Consider the following 23,567-nt stretch of genomic DNA (forward strand, 5'->3'; position numbering starts at 1 on the left):
AACCGGCGATCCCCGTGTTGGTAGGCAACGGAATAGACCTCCACGCTAACCGGACACCACTTACCAATGATAAAGTCTTGCATATCAGCCAGAGTAAAAGGGGTATTCATTTTGCATAGGTGAAGCAATGAACCCTCTACAGTCAAGTTTGAGGTTTTTGGTTTTGTTTTGGCATCTTTAAGGCATCTGCTTTCCTACACACAGTGCGAGTGTGCAGGCTGGAGCTAGGCTGAAGTGTTACCCATACGTATGTGTATATCTGTATATGAGCCTTTGTGTACATTAGCAATATGTGTTCAGATAACGGCGTTTTATGTGTGCACTCGGTAGAAAGGCAGTGGACTTGAGAGGGAGGGAAGGGAGGGAGGGAGGGAGAGAGGGAGGGGAGGTGTTGTTGCTCTATCTGGTCTCTCACCTGCTGCGGTGCACTGCTCAGGCCTCCCTGTCTGGAAGTGAGCTCAGCTGGGATTGGTAGACTCCATGCCTCCTCAATAAGAGGGAGCATTTTACTTTTACCCTGTAGGCTACTGAGCTGGGGATTACTCAACTGAGCCTATGGGAATGGAAAAACGGCGTGGGGGGAAAAAAAAACAAAAAAAAAAAACAACACAAGGTTTTAAATAATGGTGACCTCAAAAGAAAGAAATGATCAGTTATGGTATAAAGAGGTAGAGGTTAGAACATAAGTGAAGCCAGGTCGGAAATCGATTGTGATTATACTGGTCTGGGCCTTGAAATCGCTTTTTGCTAACATAGTCTTGCAGCTGCAGCCTACATAGTCTTGCAGCTGCGTTTTTAAGTCTTAATACCGTCTCTGCTGATGAACCTTGCCACTAGAATGCTCCACAACCCAAACAGACAATCACAAATACTTAAAAAAACAAAAAAAACAAGCCAAGTTTCTAGATTTCATGGAATTATGCCAAAAGTAATCGGTGAAATTGTAATGTTTGGGTAAATGCAGAGATCTCTCACAGTGCATTGATGAAGGAAAAAAAAAAAGATTAACACATGGGGTTAGGAAATCGGGACGATCGTGTGCAAAATAAATTTTGATTTGTGAGGTAAATGGAGGCAGTGGGTGAAGGTAGGACCTACTGTCACCAGCATGATGCTGACCCCCCCCCCTTAAAATAGGGGAGGGGGAAGGTAAAGAAATTACTCTCAACAGTTTTGATTACCCTTGGGGGGGACTACATTGGGTGGTTTCCCTTAGATGGAGCAGCCAGCTGTACTCAACCATGTGCCACTGTGGCCACGTGAATGCCGGTTTTCATTCCAACCCAACAAATTTTAGCAAGTTATCTCCTATCTTTCTTTCTTTTCGGATTTTCCTCCCTTTTTCTCCCCAATTGTATCTAGCCAATTACCCCACTCTTCCGAGCCGCCCCGGTCTCTGCTCCACCCCCCCCCGCCGATCCCGGGAGGGCTGCAGACTACCACATGCTTCCTCCAATAAACGTGGAGTCGCCAGCTGCTTCTTTTCACCTGACAGTGAGGAGTTTCGCCAGGGGGACGTAGCGCGTGGGAGGATCACGCTATTCCCACCAGTTCCCCCTTGCCCCCGAACAGGCGCCCCAACCGACTACAGGAGGCGCTAGTGCAGCAACCAGGACACATACCCACATCCCGCTTCCCACCCGCAGACACGGCCAATTGTTTCTGTAGGGACGCCTGACCAAGCCGGAGGTAACACGGGGATTCGAACCGGCGATCCCCGAGTTGGTAGACAATGGAATAGACCGCTATGCTACCCCGACGCCCAGTCCTCTCCTTTCTAGTTGAAGGCGTGTTTGTCAATGGAATCAGCTGGTGTAGTGTTGGGTTGGAAAGAAAACCTGCAGACACGTGGCCCTCCACGGCACATTACTGAATACTTTTTTTTTTTTGAGTCCCTCTTTCAGCCAGACTCGGGTATAGATCTCAGAGTAGGATAAGGGCAATTTCTTGGCACTTAAAATGTAATCAGAGGCCAAGGCGAGGCTACCTGGAATCTATCCATCCAGCACTTTCAACATGTATACAATCATCAAGCTATCTACAAAGGAAAAATTAATGATCACGTTTGGACAAAGGCTCCAATGATTTATAGGTGTCCAATATCTTTCCTCCTTCATAGGAAAATTCGCAACGGCTTCATAAAACAATCTCTATGAGCACCACCACATGGCGAGAAATTGGGTATGTGATTATCTTCCAGTTTGGGCAATGGCTAAGTCCTGCTTATTTCTATTTCGAGATTACTCTTTTGCTGCTTTGTTCCCTACCATTGAGTACTCCTAATCACATCCCTGCGGAATGTGATATGCCGGAGAATCCAACTCCTACAATGTCTCAGAGGAGCACAATCAGGAACAAGGAAAACACAACTAAAGGCAGGTTCAAAGAAGAAAAAAACAGTAACCTTGGCATTATAAATGAATGGGAATTTTGTGTCCTGAATCCCATCCCCGCTTCTCTGTCCCGGTGGAATGGGGCTCAGGGAAGACAGTTGGGAGGGATACACAGAAAAGGAGGAGGATACTGATGGGAGAGGGAGTCCACTATTAGCACACAATAGAGAGTGTTTCATCTCAGCTCTAGGGTCAACAAGTATTAAAGAATAGATCTCAGTGTTTAAACCTGTCTGAAGTGCCGGATATACATTTACTGCATCAGGAGCATCTAGACTGTGCCAGTTATCAATTATCATAACCCAAAAATTAATCTTGTCATGTGTTTTCCTGTTCATGTCTAGATTTTTGGGCACTTGTGTTAAGCTATATCCAGGCCTCTTCAATCAGAATTCTGCTAAAACACAAAAGAGGATTGGCAATTAGAGATTTTGAGCCATGCATGCTTCTTGCACCAATGATATCAAACAGCAGCACCAAAAGATTTCCCCAAACAAGCAGACTCCCACAGCAGCATCGGTACCTCCTGCTTTTACAGCTGTCCAAAAAGGGAGGGGCACATTCCCTTTTCCACCCACCTGCAGGCATTTGATGCGGTGGGTGAGCGCGGCGACGTTGGTGCAAGCCTTGCTGCGTGTGGCGTTGATGTAGCACTTGATGGCGTCGTGCGGCTGGTTGCAGGATTCGTAGAGCGTGCCCAGGTCCATCCAGGCGGCAGCGTGGCTGTGGTCCAGCTGCACGGCGCAGATGTAGGCCTGCAGCGCATCCATGGGCTGGTTCTGCTGCTGGTAGAGCACCCTGGGGAGAGTGGGGGGTGGGGAATACAAGAGGGGAGAGAAGAGGGAGGTGAGGGGTGGGGGGTGGTGGATAGGAGAGAGATTGGGTTGAAAGACAGAGAATAAAAGATAATAGAGGGTTGTGTAGGGGTGGAAGGTGAAGCAATAGATGTGGAAGGTAGAGATGGGAAGTTAGGGATTGAGGAAGTGAGAGATGGATGATTCAGAGGGGGGAGAGATATGGGAGATGGTTGAGTGGTTGAAGCAAGGACAGGGTAAGAGTATAGTGGTGTTGAAACAAGGATTTAGAAAACAGTTGTAGAAAAAGAAAGCACAGGTTTATAGCAAGAGGAAATGGTTAGTTAGGTTGTCCCGAATACCATTTTTTGGGATCCAGAGTTTTGGTAGCAATCAACAGCAAATATTCGGGGAGGGACCCAGCCAGACATTTTTCCCGGCTGAGATGGACAGCATAGCGCTACAACACATGTCTTTCGGTTTAATTAAGGGCATTAATTGTTAAGGATTCTGTTATTCTACAGTAGTGTTTGTGTTGTTATTTGTTAATGAAAAAACATTTTCCAAAAGGTTTGTTGTGTTTTATGCCTGTGTGTAATGCAGAGGGATTTCGTTGAATGAGGTCCTATCTATGCACTTTTTGTGAGATGACAGCTTGTGATAATTTTTCTCATCATGGACAAATAACAGACCTACAAAAATGCTCAAAATAGGGCGTCCAGGTAGCGTAGCGGTCTATTCCATTGCCTACCAACACGGAGATCGGCGGTTCGAATCCCCATGTTGCCTCCGGCTTGGCCGGGCATCCCTACAGACACAATTGGCTGTGCTGCGGGTGGGAAACCGGATGTGGGTATGTGTCCTGGTTGCTGCACTAGCGCCTCCCCTGGTCGGTCGGGGTGCCTGTTCAGAGGGGAGGGGGAACTGGGGGGAATAGCGTGATCCTCCCACGCGCTACGTCCCCCTGGCGAAACTCCTCACTGTCAGGTGAAAAGAAGTGGCTGGCGACTCCACGTGTATTGGAGGAGGCATGTGGAAGTCTGCAACCCTCCCCGGATCGGCAGAGGGGGCGGATCAGCGACTGGGACGTTTCGGAAGAGTGGGGTAATTGGCCAAGTACATTTGGGAGAATGGGGGGGGGGGGACCCCCCCAAAAAAAGAAAAAAAAGTATAAATATAGTCCATGAATGACTGCTGGGGCAGGCTCCAGAATCCCACGACCCAAATTCGGATAAGTGGCTTGGATAATGGATGGATGAATAGATATAGTACAAGAATGTGCTGACAAAATATATTTTTGCAGTTTGCCTGTACTGATAGCCTACATTTAGGGTGGGTGGATGCGTGGGTGGGGAACAACCCAATATCCGAATCCCAAAATAGAAGACCAAATACCTACCCAATGGACAAATATTCGAATAGTCGAGTATTCAGGTCCAGCCCTAATGGTTAGGTATAAGAAGGGGTCCCAAGGTGCAGGCTTTGAGCTTTTTGTGAACAGATCTTCTGGATGTCATGCTAACTTGAATATAAATGTAATCAACAGCATCTAATGCCTTCTGGTATTAATGCACAGGAAGCCAGTTCACAATCTTTAGTTGTGTACACTTGTCAACATTATCCATCCATTAATCAAACTGCTTATCCTTATCAAACCACTTATCCAGCAGTCATTGGGCTGGACAGGCCGCCAGGCCATCACAGGGCCAACACATTCACACCTGGGGACAATTTAGTATGGCCGATTCACCTGACCTACATGTCTTTGGACTGTGGGAGGAAACCGCAGCACTTGGAGAAAACCCACCACAGACACGGGAAGAACATGCAAACTCCATACAGAGGACGACCTGGGATGACCCCCACGGTTGGACTACCCAGGGGCTCGAACCCAGGACCTTCTTGCTGTGAGGCGACCATGTCAACATTAGCCCTGATAAAATATCTGAATAACACACTTGCATAATGTTGTAGCAAAACGCTTCACTGAATTGAGCCTTACCCTATGGAACACCAAGTGTCTGCGCTGGCCTCTGATTTGTCGATGGATTGCCGGTAGGAGATGAAGGCATCCTGGACCTTCCCAATACTAGAGTAGCACCTGTGGAAAGCACCAACATGTCAACAGGACCAGAACGATCAGGTGACTCAAAACTTTTCCAGTACAGTTCCATTAAGTTAATCAAATTCCGGTTACTTCTACATTATTATTCTAAAGTATGACAGAATATCAGTGTGGGTCAAGGACAATGTGATGACTCAGAAGGGCTGCCAGTATTGCCAGCAGCCAAGTTTGAAATTTATTACACACTCACACCCACATGAGTTATAGGAAAAAAAGAGCTCACCAAAGACTATTCTTTCTAAGGCAGCTTAGGAAATTTGTCAAGTGTCAAGAGTGTCAAGGGTTGCAATGTTTCACTTCTACACAGCGGTAATAGAAAGTGTGCTCACTTTCTCAATAACTGCATGGTATGGCAATTCTACAGCCCACGAGAAAAAAAAACTGTTGGGCAGAGTCGTGCGTACAGCTTCAAAAATAATTGGCTGTGAACTCCCCGCAATTTCTGAATCACACCATATCCGCATTCAGCGGAAAAGGTTTTAAAATTTTAAAGGACTCCTCACACACGGCCAACATCCCCATTCAATCATCTTCTTTCGGGTAAAAGACTCCACAGTATTAAGACCAGAACATCTTGCTTCCACAACAGCACTTACCCTGAAGCAATCCACATCCTAAATGCTTCACTGATCATACAAGTACAGACTCCTTAAGCACATGCACTTTGTCACTTTAAGGGCATCGGCCTTAAAGTGACAAAGCACATTAAACTATATATTATGTTTTATGTAGGTTTTTGTGGACACTCCTTCCATGTAGTGTACGGTCATATGTTTACTGTTGTTATCTTTGAGCACACTGAAACGAATTCCAAATCAACCGTAACGTTGATATGGCAATAAATTGCTGAACCTTGAAAACAATAATATTGATCATTTCCAGGACTTAAGCATGAATTTAGTTCTTTCAGATAACATCGAGTAAGCTGTAAATCACAGCAAAGGATATTAAACTGGCTCTCAAAAACTTGTAGTCATCTGACTGTCTTGACTTTGGGTACTAGTCGGACCGTCATCAATTGCAAACCAACTATCTGATGCTTGAGTAGATTCATACAAAAGTAGTTCTAGCTCTAGACCTATATTGGAAGCGGTCTGGTTTTCATTTCCATTGTAGTCTGGGTTGTATTGGCCGGGGAAGCTGGCGCCGGATCAGCTGGGAGAGCTTGGTCTGCTGCGTTCGGGGGGTCCAGGGACCACGGCCCCTGCCTGGAGCTGCGCCCGAGGAGGAAGCAGAGAGGGTGGTCTGACAGGATGTGGAAGTGGGGCAGGCTAAGCAAACTGCTAGCCCATGCAGACCGGCAGTTCCGACAGTCATCCTGGCTGGCGTTCGTTTCCTTGGACAGTCAATTTTCTTTTTTTAGTTTGGAAAAATGTGTTATTGCTCTTGAAGTTCTTGTAGTTTTTGGATATGTGTTTTGTGTATGTGTTGCACTGCTGTGGGAAATTATATTTTGTTTCATTTCTTGTACTTCTGTACATGAAATTAAATGACAAATAAAGTGTTCCTGACCAAATGTGATTACATTTGAGTAGGTGGCGATTTCTACAGGAACATGCTTTGGTTGCATGCAAGTAATCAGTCCGTGTGGGGAGTGAAAGAAGCGGAACGCATTGGCCGAAGTTTTGTCTGGACCTAAAACAGCAACAAAAAGTATCGATGTTTGTGTGTCGTTTGGAGAAACGTTCGACACTTGTGCAACAATCCGGTTGTAGATGTCGTTTCTCAACTCCAAATTCATTCTGACATCTCAAGTTGCTAATCTGACTGTAAACAATGACGGGTGCATGGAAGATAAGTCTTCATAGCAAAAGGAAGCAAGCAGCCAGCAGCTACAATCCGAAGCCCCAAAATATTGGTCGTTGTGCCCAGAGGCAAATCGTCATCAGACGATAGGTTTCGAGACTGGATCTAGACCTAGCCTGTATGCAATTCCTTGGTGAATTTACAACACGACATGAGCCTCTTTCCAGATGGACGCACGCACGCACGCACGCACGCACACGCACACACACACAAAACCAACCTGCCAAGGAAGTACCAGGACTGTCCAGAGTTGGGGTCAGCCTCCAGAGATTTCTGCAGACACTGGATGGCATAGCTGTCCTTGTTTGCTTTGTCCCCGAGCTGTTCCACTGTGTGATGCATCCAGCCTGGAAAACCCAGATGAAATTTAAAAAAAAAAACTAAAAAAAAAAAAATCACACACCTAAGCAGCTTCAACTAAACCCCAAAGAACCATTTTAACAGCTGTTGGAATAGTTTTTTCAGGTGCAGTATAAGATTAAATATGCAGTATATTCAAATTTCTTGGGAGTATGAATGTTAACACATCACCTCAGAGGGAACTCTACTCCGCAAAGGCCAAAAAACAACTTTTAAATGTTTAAGGCCATAGGTCACAACAAGCATTTAGATATCCATCCATCCATCCATTATCCAAACCGCTTATCCTAAACAGGGTCACGGGATGCTGGAGCCTATCCCAGCAGTCACTGGGCGGCAGGCAGGGAGACACCCTGGACAGGCCGCCAGGCCATCACAGGGCCGACACATTCACACCTAGGGACAATTTAGTACGAGGAAACCGGAGCCACCGGAGGAAACCCACAGAGACACGGGGAGAACATGTAAACACCACACAGAGGACGACCCAGGATGACCCCCCAAGGTTGGACTACCCGGGGCTCAAAACCAGGACCTTCTTGCTATGAGGCGACCGTGCTAACCACTGCACCACTGTGCCGCCAAAACTACAATCCACACTTGTGATATACACTCAAGTGACAACTATTTGTGGAGGAGGCTCAAGACAGGAACTTATTTAGACAAAATTTCAGTAAAAATTTACAACCAGGAGTCCAAATAATTCGTCAAATTCGGTGCCAATAATCCTTGTATTCAGTCATGAAGAGGAAGAAGATGCGATTACCAGTTTCAATATTCTTAGTTGCTAATCTAAAATAGACATAAATATCATTGCTTACTTTTACACCTGTGAATGGGAAAATAACACCATTTCTAACATTATTATTATTATTTGCACTGTACAGTCCACGGAAAAGCTATTCATTGAATATAGAACTTTTGGACACTCCTACAGGACTTTTATGATTTTGCATTTTCATATATTTTTCATGTTTCTGATATAAAAAAAAAAACAAGCTTCAAGCTCTCCTCTCCTTTGTAGTAATGCTAGTATGTGTTTTGTTTACTTGTTTAAATGTGTGCATGTTCTTACCTAGCTGCTGCAGGGTAGTGGCCTTCACCTGTGCGGGGAGATCCTCAGTCTGCAGAAGGCTCTCATATGCCTCTTTGGCAGCCCGGTATCTCTTCTGGATAGGAAAAAGAGAGATAGAGAGAGAATGAATGTTAAGAGGAAATCGATACAGTGGGTAAGAGAGAAACAAAATGAGGAGGAGGGAAGGATGGCGAAGAAAAGGCCATAGAGAAGGTTACCCCCCACCCCCAAAAAAACAAAAACCCCTATCGGGTCATTTGTGCAGCTCAGCGAGCAAAGCTGCATAACTGGGTGTTTTGAGAAATCATGAGGTGAAAATAAAACCCATGACCTCCGCCACATGTCCTCCTCTCCTCTGCTGCCCATCTTTCCTGTCTCTCCACACCATAAAATATCTTCATAAAATCCCTGCGGTGCGCCGCTTGCTCCAGAAAGTAACTGTTGAAATCTAGATCTGGAAAAGGATTTTGAACGCAGCCAAACAGACCACAAGCCAGTGAATTCCTCTGCAACGCTCCATTCTGACACAGCACAAAGAAGAAGAAAAAAAATTATCTTGAGGCGCTGGGACTCCCAGAGCCGGGAAGAGATCAGTGAGAGCTACTGTACCTCTCCAATCAAATACAGAGAGCGGGTGAGGGAGAGAGAGCGAGAGACCACCAGCATACAAAAGAGGGGGAGACAGACTTTCTTGTTTCCGTGGCAACCCCACTGAACAGCCAAGATGAGCCTCCCACCCACCCAACCAGTTCCCTCCTCAATTTGTCAGCACCTGTTCAAAAAAAAAAAAAAAACCCTTCCACAGCATTCAGATGCCCTGTGAATTTACTATGCTATCTATGCTAGCAGCTTAAGGGGGTGGACATTTGATGGATGCACTGCCTTATATCCTTGCTTCACAAATGACAGAAATCAGAGTCTCTTATCCTAGCAGGAGACAGAGGTCTGATGCAAGAGGAAAAGGCTTACCTGAATCTCATACAAATGAGCGATGTGGAATTGAACTGTGAAGAAAAAAAAAGAGAAATCACAGGTTAGATGGGATGCATTTGGCATTAAAGGGAGATTTCCCCCTTTTTGAGTTAGCCCCCCCCCCCATAAAAGTCTCCTCAAAAGTATTGCTCCGATGTAAATAGATGGGTCCTGGCTGATCCGAGGTTGGCTGTTAAGTGTAACAGAGCAGATAGGTAAGCTTTGCTTCTGGCGGCACCTTCCTTTGTCTGGAGCGCTGCAGTGTCTCTGATCTGAGCTGCCTGAGTGACTCTCAGCAGATGGAGGGAGAGAGGGAGGGAGAAAGAGAGAGAGAGAGAGAGAGAGAGAGAGAGAGAGAGAGAGAGAGAGAGAGAGAGAGAGAGAGAGAGAGAGAGAGAGAGAGAGAGAGAGAGAGAGAGAGAGAGAGACTGCCCTTTGTGCATGTGTGTGTGTGTAAGTGAGGACAGAATGAGTGAGAGGCAAGTAGCAGGAGCACAGCACCATCAGTATGTGTGTGTGTAGATACCGTGAGTCAAACAGCTAGATCCAAGTCTAAATATATATGCACATGCAAGTGTGTGTGTGTGTGTGTGTGTTTGTATGTGCAAATAGGAAATAAGAGCTGAAATTGAGTGCACTGAAGGGGGGGGGGGGCAGGGCAAAAATGGATATCGCTGTCTCCAAGGTAACAGGTACCAGGGCCGGCCGGAGAGATGAGAGATGGCAGCGGCATATCAAATTAAGCCAGTCTTCCATCCTGGCTGAACCCCGCCATTGCCAAACAACAATAAACCAGTGTGTATTACCACATGAATAATAGCGAATTTTAACAAGATAGAGAGCAGCCTTGCACCAAGCCTCACTGGTGTACTCCCTTTAATCACAGGGAAGAAAAAAAAAATCCCAGAAACTGTTGTTTAGCGCTGCAGTCATGAGTAGTGAATCATGTCATCGTTTCGGTTTGAAATCCATACAACTACAAAGAGGGAAGTTGGAGAACACTTCAAAGCACATGCAGTTTTTAAAACTATACAAGCGGGTAATAAAGGGTGACAAGGTTGCCAAACTTATGACAGTCAATTAAACTTGTCTGAACTGTATCCCAACACAACTGCAGATACATGACGGTTCAGTGTAGGCAGCTTTATGGTGCCAGGTGAAATAAGAGTGGGTTAAGGTTTTTATTACTTAATTTGCTATAATCAAGCGCACATTCTGAAGACTCGTTCTACAACGCCTCACATCCAGTTTTAACATGGCCTTCATCACTCATTTTGTGGGCAAATTATTCATACCAAGTGCTCATTTTATCCAGTTTTATTGAAATGCTGGATCTCTCATTCTGGAACTTGAACTTCAAGCAATATTTTGAACATTAAAAAATAGATATAAATCCATTTTATTTGATGTAGTATTTCTAAAAAAGAAAAAAAAACCCAAAAGAACAAAAAAATCGAGAGTTTAAAAATGAAAAGTGCTTACTTTCAGCTTTGGACAAAGTGCAGGGGTTGGAGTCAATCAAAGCCAGCTGAAAATGCTGCGGAGGAGAAGTTGTTAAAGATCAGTAACTCAACAACTACAGAAGCAGAAACTTGTCACAGCAACCCAGAGCTCTTGCCATCACCTCCATTTCAAAGGGTATCCCCTCAATTATAACTATGTGAGTGGGAGTGCTACACGGAGCTACAGCCTCAAGTCGCTAAACAAACTACGTACAGAACTGTACTATGTAGATCAACAGGAAAAAAAGCCTAGCACCAGCTTGTGGTAGTTGTCAGGTTGAGTTGTAGACTTGACGCAATGGCCCGTTTTCCTATTTCACACCATTTAGCTCAAATCCAACTGCAGCTGTACAGGTGACCCACAGTTTGAAGAAGTTGCTAATTGCAACGGCAGGACACATTAACCCAACTGGTGCAGTGCCCCACCCCGGAACATCGCCAGTTTTGCTACCTGCAACGTCCAGTCAAGCCAGGGTCATCGCTGTGAATGTAGACGTCAACACTGTGCACCAGGGCACCCTCTCACCTCGTGATTTAACTCCCATAAGAGAAATTATTCTATGTAGTTTTGTGGATTTGACATCCTCTTAGTCCAGAGGAGAAAAGTGTCTTCTTATCTCCATAGGAAGGTTCACATGCAGGACCAGTCACATTTTTTTTTATTTTTTGGACCCCCCCCCCCTTTTCTCCCCAATTGTATCCAGCCAATTACCCCACTCTTCTGAGCTGTCCTGGTCATTGCTCCACCTCCCTCTGCCGATCTGGGGAGGGCTGCAGACTACTGCATGTCTCCAATGATACATGTGGAGTCGCCGGCCACTTCTTTTCACCTGACAGTGAGGAGTTTCACCAGGGGGACGTATTGCATGGGAGGATCATGCTATTCCCCCCAGTTCCCCCTCCCCCCTTAACAGGCGCCCTGACTGACCAGAGGAGGCGCTAGTGGAGCGACCAGGACACATACCCACATCTGGCTTCCAACCCGCAGACACGGTCAACTGTGTCTGTAGGGACACCTGACCAAGCCGGAGGGAACACGGGGATTCGAACTGGCGATCCCCATGTTGGTAGACAATGGAATACACCGCTACGCTACCTGGACAGGACCCAGGATCAGTTACAGAATTCAGTATCTACAACAGCAGGGTTGTCATCACTACTACTCAAATATTGGTCTTTCAATTGAAGAAGAGTCTCCCCACTACTCCCAAATGTTCCACCCTGCAGACCTAAAAAGATTACCAAAGTATCTGGTAGAATACAGACATACACATAGTGTTTGAGTGGCAGCTGGTGATGGTTACCTAACTAATATATGGTCAGACACACTTCTGACACCTTACCGTTAGGCTTATAGCCATTGATTAAACCTAAAAGGCTTTATTCTGCTTTGTTTTGTAGGGACTTAACTAACATCTATAATAAGACTAGTATGCAGTCTATTGCTTAGCTGAAACCATACCTTTAGGCTTGACTCATAGTCTGTGTTGACCTTGAACATGAGACCAAGGCGCAGATGGATCTCCTTGGCCCGGGAGAAGCCCGGGTCGATGTACAGCACCTCCTGGAAGGCTTTGATCGCCCTGCAAGAGAGAGGAAGGAGGGAAAGATAAAGGACATGTTGAAAAGGGAGTGTCGGTGAAGAGGAAAATAATCGCACATTAGGAACTGTGGAAATAACTGAGATTAATAACTTTAAGGCTGATAAGAGGGCTTTGAAGCCAGTGTGGAGTCAGTTGACTAAACAGTAAGTCACAATCACAGTCGAGCCAGATTCTTGGAAAGCCCCATGGTGAGAATTTACTTCCATTTGCAGCAAAATTATAAGTAGGCACACACGAAATCAATTTAACTGTGTGTGTGTGTATTTTGCCACTTTTCACATAGAGTTTTTAAAGAGAATCACCTGAAAAGCCTGAATATGAGATCCATTCTTTTAAGATTGAAAATAATTGCTAAAAGCTGATAGAAATGACCACAGAGAACAGATCTATTCAGCTGCAACACCTGATATTATCAGCTGGTATCAAATTTCATGATACTTGTTTGTGGCCAGTGGAGATTTACTCTCCACTGGAAAGTCTAGTGCCTCGACCAGAATGATTAAGTTATGAGGGGAGTAAATTGCGGCAAGATCAAGAGGGGTTCAATCTGTCTTGGAATGATGGGAGCATTTTCTTTTTCATTTTTCTATGTCAGCGGGTAATCATGACAGGCACCAGCTAAGCTGAAACCGTTTAACTAAAAATACAGTGCACTTAATAAAATGTGTCCCTGCTTGTCTGGCTTACACTACCCTATGCAAGTGCTGGATGTTATGGCTGAAAATATTGCAATCAAAAGTCTCACCCAATACCTTTGGATGAGACTTTTTTAAATTACAACATATGTAAATGAGGGCGGCACAGTGGCACAGTGATTAGCGCGGTCGCCTCCCAGCAAGAAGGTCCTGGGTTCGAGCCCCAGGATAGTCCAACCGTGTGGGTCATCTCAGGTCATCCACTGTGTGGAGTTTGCATGTTCTCCCCGTGTCTGCGTGGGTTTCCTCTGGGTACTCCGGTTTCCTCCCACAGTCCAAAGACATGCAGGTCATGTGAATTGGCCATACTAAATTGTCCCTAGGTGTGAATATGTGTGTGGGCCCTGTGATGGACTGGCAGCCTGTCCAGTGTTTCTCCCTGCCTGCCACCCAATGACTGCTGGGATAGGCGCCAGCATCCAGCAACCCGAATTCGGACAAGCGGCTTGGATAATGTATGGATTGTTATGTAAATGACGATGTCAAGTTTAACAAATTACATTTCTGAATAAAAGCTGGATAGCGTAGGAAGCGGATTAGCAATTTAATGCTGATAACTAGATTGCCATTTTCCAGATCTGAGCATGATTACTGCAATTCATACCGAGTAATTAATTATAAATAACCAACAGGCGGAAATCGAAATCTTTTTCAAACTCATTTTTGCAACACAATAGTTGGCTTTAATAAGAGTTGTAAAACCACAATTAAATCCCAATAAAACCTAAATGTGGCAACATTCACCATCACCAAACACCACACTTACAAGAAAACTATTCACGAGAACAATTGTGGAACTTTCCATCCATCCATTATCCAAGCCGCTTATCCTACTTAGGGTCGCGGGATGCTGGAGCCTATCCCAGCAGTCATTGGGCGGCAGGCGGGGAGACACCCTGGACAGGCCGCCAGGCCATCACAGGGTCGACACATTCACACAGTTTTAGTACGGCTGATTCACCTGACCTACATGTCTTTGGACTGTGGGAGGAAACTGTGGATGTTTTCTTAAAAAAAAAAAAAAAAAAAACTGCAATCACTGGAGATTTACACGCAGACTAAAACAACTTTCAATCCACAAATATCCAAATCATGAATGCTTTTGTAGCTGCTCATTTATCAGTAAAGGAAAATTAAGAAGTCTTCAACATCACAGCAAAAGGCAGAAGAAAAGGGCAGGTTGTGGGAGAGTTTGACAAAGTTCTTAAGGCTAAAGGGCAGATACGATTGACCAAGCTTGAAGAAAACTTTATCAAAAAACACCGCATCAACATCTAAGACCTAGGCTCAACCTTGTTGTGTTGTGCGTCGGTGAAGAAGGTGCCAACACAACAGCAATGATGACTCAGTTTAAATTCCTGATGTACTTCTGGGATTTACACAAGTCACAACACCAATGCAGCTGTCAGTGTCATCATAGGCTAAGTAAATTTAACAAAAATGACGATATTCAGGATTGTAGCTTTAACTATAATAATGTGTTCCACCCATCATTCCAACCGCTTATCCTGCTCAGGGTCGCAGGGATGCTGGAGCCTATCCCAGCAGTCATTAGGCGGCAGGTGGTGAGACACCCTGAACAGGCCGCCAGTCTATCACAGGGCCGACACACACACACACACACACCTAGGGACAATTCAGCATGGCCGATTCACCTGACCTACATATCTTTGGACTGTGGGAGGAAACCGGAGCACCCGGAGGAAACCCACGCAGACACGGGGAGAACATGCAAACTCCACACAGAGGACGACCCGGGGCGACCCCCAATGTTGGACTACCCCGGGGCTCAAGCCCAGGACTTTCTTGCTGTGAGGTGACCGTGCTAACCACTGCGCCACCGTGCCGCCCCATTGAATAAACATATGTCATCAAACCATGCTTAAAGCCAATGATTAATTTAAATTCAAAGTGTTACTGAAGCCATTTGAATAGGAAAATGCTTAATTTTTTCTTTTCTTTTCTTTAATAATTTTTTGGGGGGATTTTTCCTCCCATTTCTCCCCAATTGTACCTGGCCAATCACCCTGCTCTTTGAGCCGTCCCGGTTGCTGCTCCACCCCATCTGCCGATCCGGGGAGGGCTGCAGACTACCACATGCATTCTCCCATACATGTGGAGTCACCAGCTGCTTCTTTTCACCTGACAATGAGGCGTTTCACCAGGAGGACGTAGCGCGTGGGAGGATCAAACTATTCTCCCCAGCCCCAGTTCCCTCTCCCACCCGAACAGGCTCCCAGACCGACCAGAGGAGGGGCTAGTGCAGTGACCAGGACACATACCCACATGCAGCTTCCCACCCGCATACACGACCAATTGTGTCTGTAGGGACGCCCGACTAAGCCGGAGGTAACACGGGGATTAGAACCGGTGATCCCCGTGTTGGTAGGCAACGGAATAGACTGCTACACTACCCGGAGGCCTGAAAATGCTTAATTTTAAAGTTGAAATACACAAATTTTCACCATTTATAAATCATTATTTCATCCATCTGGATCATGGAGTTAGGTTGCATAATACCAAATAGCATCTTGACCATGGCCAGAAATGTTCACTAGTCTCCGGATACCGCATTTGAATCATCTTTTGATCGGGTCATACAAACACTCGTGCAGCAGCAAATAAATACGTTTCGTGAACAACTCCAGCAGGAAAACATATGATTGAAATATGATGCTTCTGTTGGGCAGACTATCAATATAACTGTAGTATTGTGCTACAATAAATCTTGATGAAGTTTGTGATACATGAGACTGCCTGCGTATCTTTGGCTCAAGGGATGCCATTTTTACAAGGGTTGGGAATGTTTGCTATTGAGCGGACAGCACATGATGCGACAACAGCTGGTACACCTTGTTTGTCCATCCATCCGTTATCCAAGCCGTTTATCTGAATTCGGGTCGCGATACGCTGGAGCCTATCCCAGCAGTCATTGGGCGGCAAGCGGGGAGACACCCTGGACAGGCCACCAGTCCATCACAGGGCTCACACACACACACACACACCTAGGGACAATTTAGTACGGCCGATTCACCTGACCTACATGTCTTTGGACTATGGGAGGAAACTGGAGCACCCGGAGGAAACCCACATAGACACGGGGAGAACATGCAAACTGTACACAGAGGACAACCCGCGATAACCCCCAAGGTTGGACTACCCCAGTGCTTCTTGCTGTGAGGTGACCACACTAACCACTGTGCCGTTGATATATCTATAATGCAATTATGTTGGCTGTGGGCGTGGGTGACACGGGGTCGTCCAACCTTGGGGATCGTCCCGGGTCGTCCTGTGTGGAGTTTGTTCTCCCCGTGTCTGTGTGGGTTTCCTCCGGGGGCTCCGATTTCCTCCCACAGTCCAAAGACATGTAGGTCGGGTGAATCAGCCGAACTAAATTGTCCCTAGGTATGAGTGTGAGTGTGTGTGTAGGTCAGCCCTGTGTGATAGTCTGGCAGCCTGTCCAGAGTGTCTCCCCGCCTGCCGCCCAGTGACTGCTGGGATAGGCTCCAGCATCCCCGCGACCCTGAGAGCAGGATGAGCGGTTCGGAAAATGGATGGATGTTGGCTGTACCATAGATTAAACTGCCCCTCTTCCAAACTCCATTTTTTAACACCAGCCTTCTCCCACTTGAAAGTGGGAGTCAATTCTCCCAGACATTATCTAGAAGTTTCATCTAATCTAATGTAACGGGGATAGCAGAGAGGGTGTCTTAAATTAAGTGCAGCTCCCCCTTTAAAAGAGGTTCCCGATTCTCATTGGTATGTCAGCCAGAACAGTCTCGCCAAGCAGCAGTGTTACCATGGAAACACACCATAATTTCACACAGACATTTCAGCCAGTAACCACGCACAGGCACACAAATATGTAGACACACTCATGACATCACAGTCATTCATTCTCGCACACACACGTGAGTACACACACGTGCACACACACACACGTAAACGGATATGTAACCACTTGAACGGAGTCCTCTTTCCACTCGCTACATGCTGAGTTTAGTGTCAGAATTAAGGGTGTTCGTGTTTGAAAAGTGTGTTTTCATGCCAGCTGTGAAAACTGCCCCGTGGGTAGAAAAAGTTGAGTGAACTGGCCGGTGTTGTTACTCACCACTGAAAGGCATTATAGTGGAAGTAGACCATCCCTAGGCCGTATAGAAAGGCAGCATTCTGAACGAGACAGAGAGAGAGAGAGAGAGAGAGAGAGAGAGAGAGAGAGAGAGAGAGAGAGAGAGAGAGAGAGAGAGAGAGAGAGAGAGAGAGATGAGGAATCTGTTAGGACAAATAGCCGAGATTATTTGCATTCCTTCACAAATGCATGTACACAAACATACACTCATACACTTCCCAGATAGTTGCCGATGCTTTTAATTAGGGCTGTAAATCGATTAAAAACTTTAATCTCGATTATTTATGTCGATTAAAAACATTTTTCTATGCTGATGTGTTGACTTTAAATTAAACAACAAAATAGTGTTGTAAACGTGAAAAAAGAAACTACATTACAGAGGAGAGTTTTGTTTATGACTTCATTCACAAACATGAGTTGGACCTTTACTAACAGTTCTGCTCAGCGGCACTGGAATAAATCAAACTGAAATGAACAAGATCTTTTATTTCCCCCCCCGAAATGTAGCTCATTTGTCTGAACAAAACAGCACATGCGTGTGGTTGTGTGTGCACAACTGTGGTTATATGCTTTACGTGCGGTGTTGTGTTTATTTGGTGTGTGTGCAAGAGACACACACACACAGTTTGTGTGCACCTTTATCTAACAATCCAAATCAGACACTGAAATCATTACACCTTTACTTATGCACAACTTAAAAAATTGCTTTGAATAGAAAAGTGTGTGTGGGAGAGAGAGACAGACAGAGAAAGAGAGACAGACAGACAGAGAGAGAGAGAGAGAGAGAGAGAGAGAGAGAGACAGACAGAGAAAGAGAGACAGACAGACAGACAGAGAGAGAGAGAGAGAGAGAGAGAGAGAGAGAGAGAGAGAGAGAGAGAGAGAGAGAGAGAGCATGCATGCATGTCTTGACTTTTAATAATCAAACTTAAGATTTATGTGGAGTCTTGCAAAATTGCATTAAATCGAACTGTGTGTATGTGTGTGAGTGAGTGAGCGAGCGAGCGAGCGAGGGAGAGAGACAAAGACCGAGAGAGAGACCAAGAGAAAGACAGAGAGACAAGGAGAGCGAGAGAGAGACCAAGAGAAAGACAGAGAGAGAAAGACAGAGACAGAGAGAGACAGAGAGAGACATAGAGAGCAAGAAAGACAGAGAGACAGAGAGCGAGAGAGACGGAGAGCGAGAGCAACAGAGAGCGCAAGAGAGACAGAGAGAGACAGAGAGAGAGTGACAGAGAAACTGAGAGAGAATGGGAGAAAGAGCGACAGAGACACAGAAAGAGAGACAAAGACAGAGACAGAGACAGAGAGTGTGTGTGTTAGTGTGTGTATTAACAACCCAAACCTAAATAAACTTAAACATTCAACATGTTAGATGTGATGCACAACCTCACAAAATTGCTTTGAATAGAGCAGTATGTGCACGCATGCATGCATAAATGCGTGCGTGCGTGTGTGTGTGTGTGTGTGCGTGTGTGTGTGTGTGTGTGTGAGCAAGTGAGAGTGAGTGTGTGGTGAGACAGTGGGTTTGTGTGTGTGTGCGGCATCCGTCACTATCACGTCTAGCAATCTCCCGACGCACAGATGCACAACCTTACAAAACTGGCCCGTTTTACTTATTGCTCTTTTAGCCAATTGCTGAGACACACAAACTTGTTTCACCTGACATTGAGGAGTTTCACCAGGAGGACATAGCACGTGGGAGGATCACGCTACCCCCCCCCCCCAAACATGCGTCCTGACCGACCAGAGGAGGCGCTAGTGCAACGACCAGGACACACACCCACATCAGGCTACCCACCCGCAGACATGGCCAATTGTGTCTGTAGGGACGCCTGACTAAGCTGGAGGTAACGCGGGGATTTGAACCAGCGAACCCCGTGTTGGTAGGCAATGGAATAGACCGCCAACGCTATCTGGACGCCCTGTGGCTAGACATTTTTTAGCCAGGAGAGAGAGCTTCTTGTGGGTTTCTGTGTGAGTCGCCTACCGTTGCAGCGGGCACTCATCAATCCTATGCAGGGCTCAGCTCTGTACCGCTCTAGAGCTCTATCAGCTACCGTCTCATTATCAGAGTCATGTGACTCTGAACCCATCAGGAGAAGCGCCATCTTCTTTTCTGGAGGTTCACGTTTCGTAGCTGTTTTTGGAGAGAAGCTGTCCGGCAATTCTCCTTACAGCATTCTCCTTAGCCTTGTCCAGACCCCCCCCCTCTCTTCCCCCTTTTGCTAGGTTCTTCAAGTCCTTAAATCTTGGGTCAAGAGCTGCTGCAAGTGTCAGCCATTGAGTGTTTGTATTTGCTTGATGGGAGGCCGGGTCCTCTTTGAAAGCCATCTTAAATCAAACCACATACGCTGGCAAGATGAAGGTGGCAGAACGCAGGCACTACCACGGATCATGACACATACTTCTCTCCTCCCAAGAGTTTCATATCTGCCCCAGAATAACGATTAAAGATTAATTTTAATCAATATTCTTTCAGTCACTAATTTTACAATTTACTTAAATGTACACCTATTAAACTTTCTATTAAAATGATCAATTTAAGTCATAGTTTATTTTCCATTTTATTTATACTAGTAGCATACTCATGACCAAGTACGTGGCTTTACCTGCAGGGTTCAAGAAGGTACTCCAGCTTCTGCAGTTGGTCCCATCCCGGTGTTGTCGGCATGGTTAACTTGTGGTTCTGTCGGTCCAAAGTAGCCTTCACTGCTGGCTACTTCTTCAGGAGTCGGTTAACCATCACAACAGTTGAATTCCAATGCATTGGATAATCTTGGATGAGTGGCTCAGGCTGTCGCCCAATGGATGCTTGTTGTTTTTGTAAATCTGCTGTATGTGCAATGCAGGGCATATGCTCAAAGGAACCAGTCTCGCAGCGGAGAGCATATTGTGTGCGCTGTCCGTGCCTATGGTAGTGATTTTTTTCCTGAATCTCCCAGTTTTGTGCGACTGTCAGGAACTGTTGGGCACACACTTCTGCCAAGTGCCTCTCCTCGGTTTTCATAACAGTTAATGCAAAAGACCTAAAGTTGCCACTGTTTATCGATTATAAGTGCTGTTACACCCTGATATTTGGAGTTACTGACAGCAGTCCAGTGGTCTCCCGTCAGTGCAATATACTGTGTTTTAGCCAACACATCCACTTTTTCTGTTTTTTGATTTTCCTTTGTGAATTTTCATTGCCATGGTAACTCGAGAAGGTGGCTTGTAGCAGGGGTCAGACGATGCAATTCTGATAACTTCTACCAGTCCCTTGTCGTTGACTATGTTAATGGGTCTACAGTCCATGGCCATCCATTTTGTAATTGCACAACAAGTCAATTATCCAAGGTGGACTTTGCCATGGGCCGCTGCTCATTTAATGTGGTTTGACGAATGCTAGCAAGGTTTGCAGAAGTCAAGCATTCAGGTGGTACCTTAAAGTTGGTACTTTGATGAAAGGCAAATTCTTTGCCTTGGTGCATACACACGATATTTCTATCAAACGTTCCATCAGCTGGGGGCGTCCAGGTAGCGTAGTGGTCTATTCTGTTGCCTACCAACACATGGATCCTGGTTCAAATCCTCCTGTTGCCTCCGGCTTGGTTGGCTGTCCCTACAGACACAATTGGCCGTGTCTGCGGGTAAGAAGGTGGATGTGGGTTATGTGTCCTGGTCGCTGCACTAACGCCTCCTCCGGTTGGTTGGGGCGCCTGTTCTGGGGGGAACTGGGGGAATAGCATGATCCTCCCACGCGCTATGTCCCCTCGGCGAAACTCCTCACCGTCAGGTGAAAAGAAGCGGCTGGCAACTCCACATGTATCAGAGGAGACGTGGCAGTCTGCAGCCCTCCCCAGATTGGCAGAGGGGGTGGAACAGTGACCGGGACGGCTCGGAAGGGTGGGGTAATTGGCCGGATACACTTGGGAAGGAAAGGGGGGGGGGGGTTCCAAAAAAAAGTTCCATCAGCTTTTGGCTTATATTTTAACAATCCTTTCAGAGGTGCCGATTGGAGCTTGGCTGTTTCTAGTAGCGTCCATCCCAAAAGTGGCCCCTGTATGATGTGACTGGTCAGAGGTCGAGACATAGATTAATTGCGTTATTTTGTTTAACGCATTAATCTTAAAAATTAATCGCAAAAGTTAGCGCGTCAACTTTGACAGCCCTACTTTTAATGTGAAAAGCACTGGTGGCAGTGTCAGTGAGGGAACGTTCCTTTAAGGAAACAAATTGGATGAGGAGAGCAACAAAGAAACAGAAAAAATACAGAACAAGCCTACATGAAAAGGAAAAAAACATCAGCATATTTATATATTACAATCAAGGCATCTGCACACTTTTAATGTACAAATTTAATGATGTGTAAGTAGGGATGCACGATATTGATTTTTGCTGATACTCGATATGCCGATATTTTCAAATTAATTTTCGCCGATTGCCGATGCTGGTAAATAAGCTTTTTTTAAAAATTTCATTGAAGAGAACGCCTAGTCTCTCCTGTACTAGAATTAACCTATTTATCTTTTTTTCACCCTCCCCCCCCCCCCCAATTTTATCCGGCCAATTACCCCACTCTTCTCAGCTGTCCCAGTCGCTGCTCCACACCCTTTGTTGATCTGGGGATGGCTACAGGTAGTAGAGGGTCTCTACTATATTTCTTAGTTTTGTCAAATCACTGAAGTGGAACCTGCTGACAGGTTTTCACTGGCACCGGCTTCTCTTGTCTACTTTTCAGAAGCTTTTCGTGGTGTTCAGGATGACGGCTCTTAAGATACATAATTAATTTGATAGTGTTAAAGGAGTGTGATTTTAACCCGTATTCGCATCACTGGTGCTTTACAAGCACTGCACATAGCAATTTTGTTTTCTGTTTCAGATACTTCGAAATCCTTCCATACAGCTGGCATGTTGAAGCTTGTTGCTGGCGCTCACAAGATATTTAGCGTAGTCGTGTGCACATAGTTAACGCGTCACCTGATCGGCCAGGAACACTGGCAGCAATTGTTATATCTGCCGATAATTACCTTCTCAATTTTTAATCGGCCGTTACTGCTTTTGTGTTGATATCATCATGTGTTCCAACTTTTAAGAATTTTGTAATACCGCTAAAGGAAAAAAAATAACAGCATTTCCATGGCAACCCCCCCCCCAAAAAATCGACATACTAGACAGGATAAACCAATCAGCCAAAACATTAAAACCACAGACAGGTAAATGAATAACATTATCTCGTTTAGGGATGGACCCGAGTATTCAACTATTCGGGTATTTATTCGTTGGGTAGGTATTCAGTTTCCAATTTCAGATTCGGATATTAAGTTTTGTTGTTTTGCTAAAATGTAGGCTATCAATGAAGGCGACACTGCAAAAATGCATTTCGTCAACACACTCTTGAAGTATATTTATACTTTTTAATTGCACTGTTAAAATGTGGAACTATATACCATCTCAGCTTGGGCGCCTGTCATCCCTCTCATGCTCAGCAGTGACATCACGCTTCAGTTCACCTTGGCCGTTAAAGGGAAGACAAAATGCCGGACGAGCTCAGCTGTGCTGCTGTTATTCTAATTGCGCTACCTTGTCTATTTATTACAGTTCGTTCATTTATTTTTCATTCTTTATTGTGTCGGTTGGTAAAAATAATAATAATAGTATTTCTATGTGGTTTGTCAGAAAAATGTTAAGAGTATTACACTGTTAAGCCTACAATTACATTAAACGTACTGTTATAACAGAAATATGGGTGCTTTGTATCTCTGTTTCACTCTTGTTAGGTACAGGCTGTAAAACAATACTGTAGAATAACAGAATCCTAAACAATTAATGCCTTTAATTAAACCAAGACACATGTTGCAGTGCTATGCTGTCCATCTGAGCTGAGAACAGAAAAATGTCTGACTGAGTGTTTCCCTGAGTCATGTTCACCCAAACGGAAGCTCAAAATATTCGCTGTTAATTACTACTGAGGCTCCAGAGCCCAAAAAGATTGTATTTGGGACAGCCCTAATCTTGTTACAATGGCACCTGTCAAGGGGTGGGATATATTAGGCAGCAAGTGAACAGTCAGTTCTTGAAGATGATGTGTTGGAAGCAGGAAAAATGGGCAAGCATAAGGATCTGAGCGACT

General features: G+C 45.4%; 1 protein-coding gene across 1 annotated transcript in view; it reads right to left on the reverse strand.

Moving 5' to 3' along the window:
* LOC130131613 (histone demethylase UTY-like) overlaps positions 1 to 23,567 on the reverse strand; it is a 69,571-nt gene that overhangs the window by 21,785 nt on the left and 24,219 nt on the right. Inside the window, exons 5-13 of the mRNA XM_056301379.1 lie at positions 17,438 to 17,496; positions 12,490 to 12,610; positions 11,008 to 11,062; positions 9,523 to 9,557; positions 8,554 to 8,647; positions 7,339 to 7,465; positions 5,190 to 5,288; positions 2,972 to 3,191; positions 416 to 553 (exon numbers count right to left, since the gene is read on the reverse strand). Coding sequence (XP_056157354.1) covers positions 416 to 553; positions 2,972 to 3,191; positions 5,190 to 5,288; positions 7,339 to 7,465; positions 8,554 to 8,647; positions 9,523 to 9,557; positions 11,008 to 11,062; positions 12,490 to 12,610; positions 17,438 to 17,496 — 948 coding nt within the window. The remainder of the gene's footprint in view (positions 1 to 415; positions 554 to 2,971; positions 3,192 to 5,189; positions 5,289 to 7,338; positions 7,466 to 8,553; positions 8,648 to 9,522; positions 9,558 to 11,007; positions 11,063 to 12,489; positions 12,611 to 17,437; positions 17,497 to 23,567) is intronic.

The sequence above is a fragment of the Lampris incognitus genome, chromosome 21 (assembly GCF_029633865.1).
Source record: "Lampris incognitus isolate fLamInc1 chromosome 21, fLamInc1.hap2, whole genome shotgun sequence".
NCBI lineage: Eukaryota > Metazoa > Chordata > Actinopteri > Lampriformes > Lampridae > Lampris > Lampris incognitus.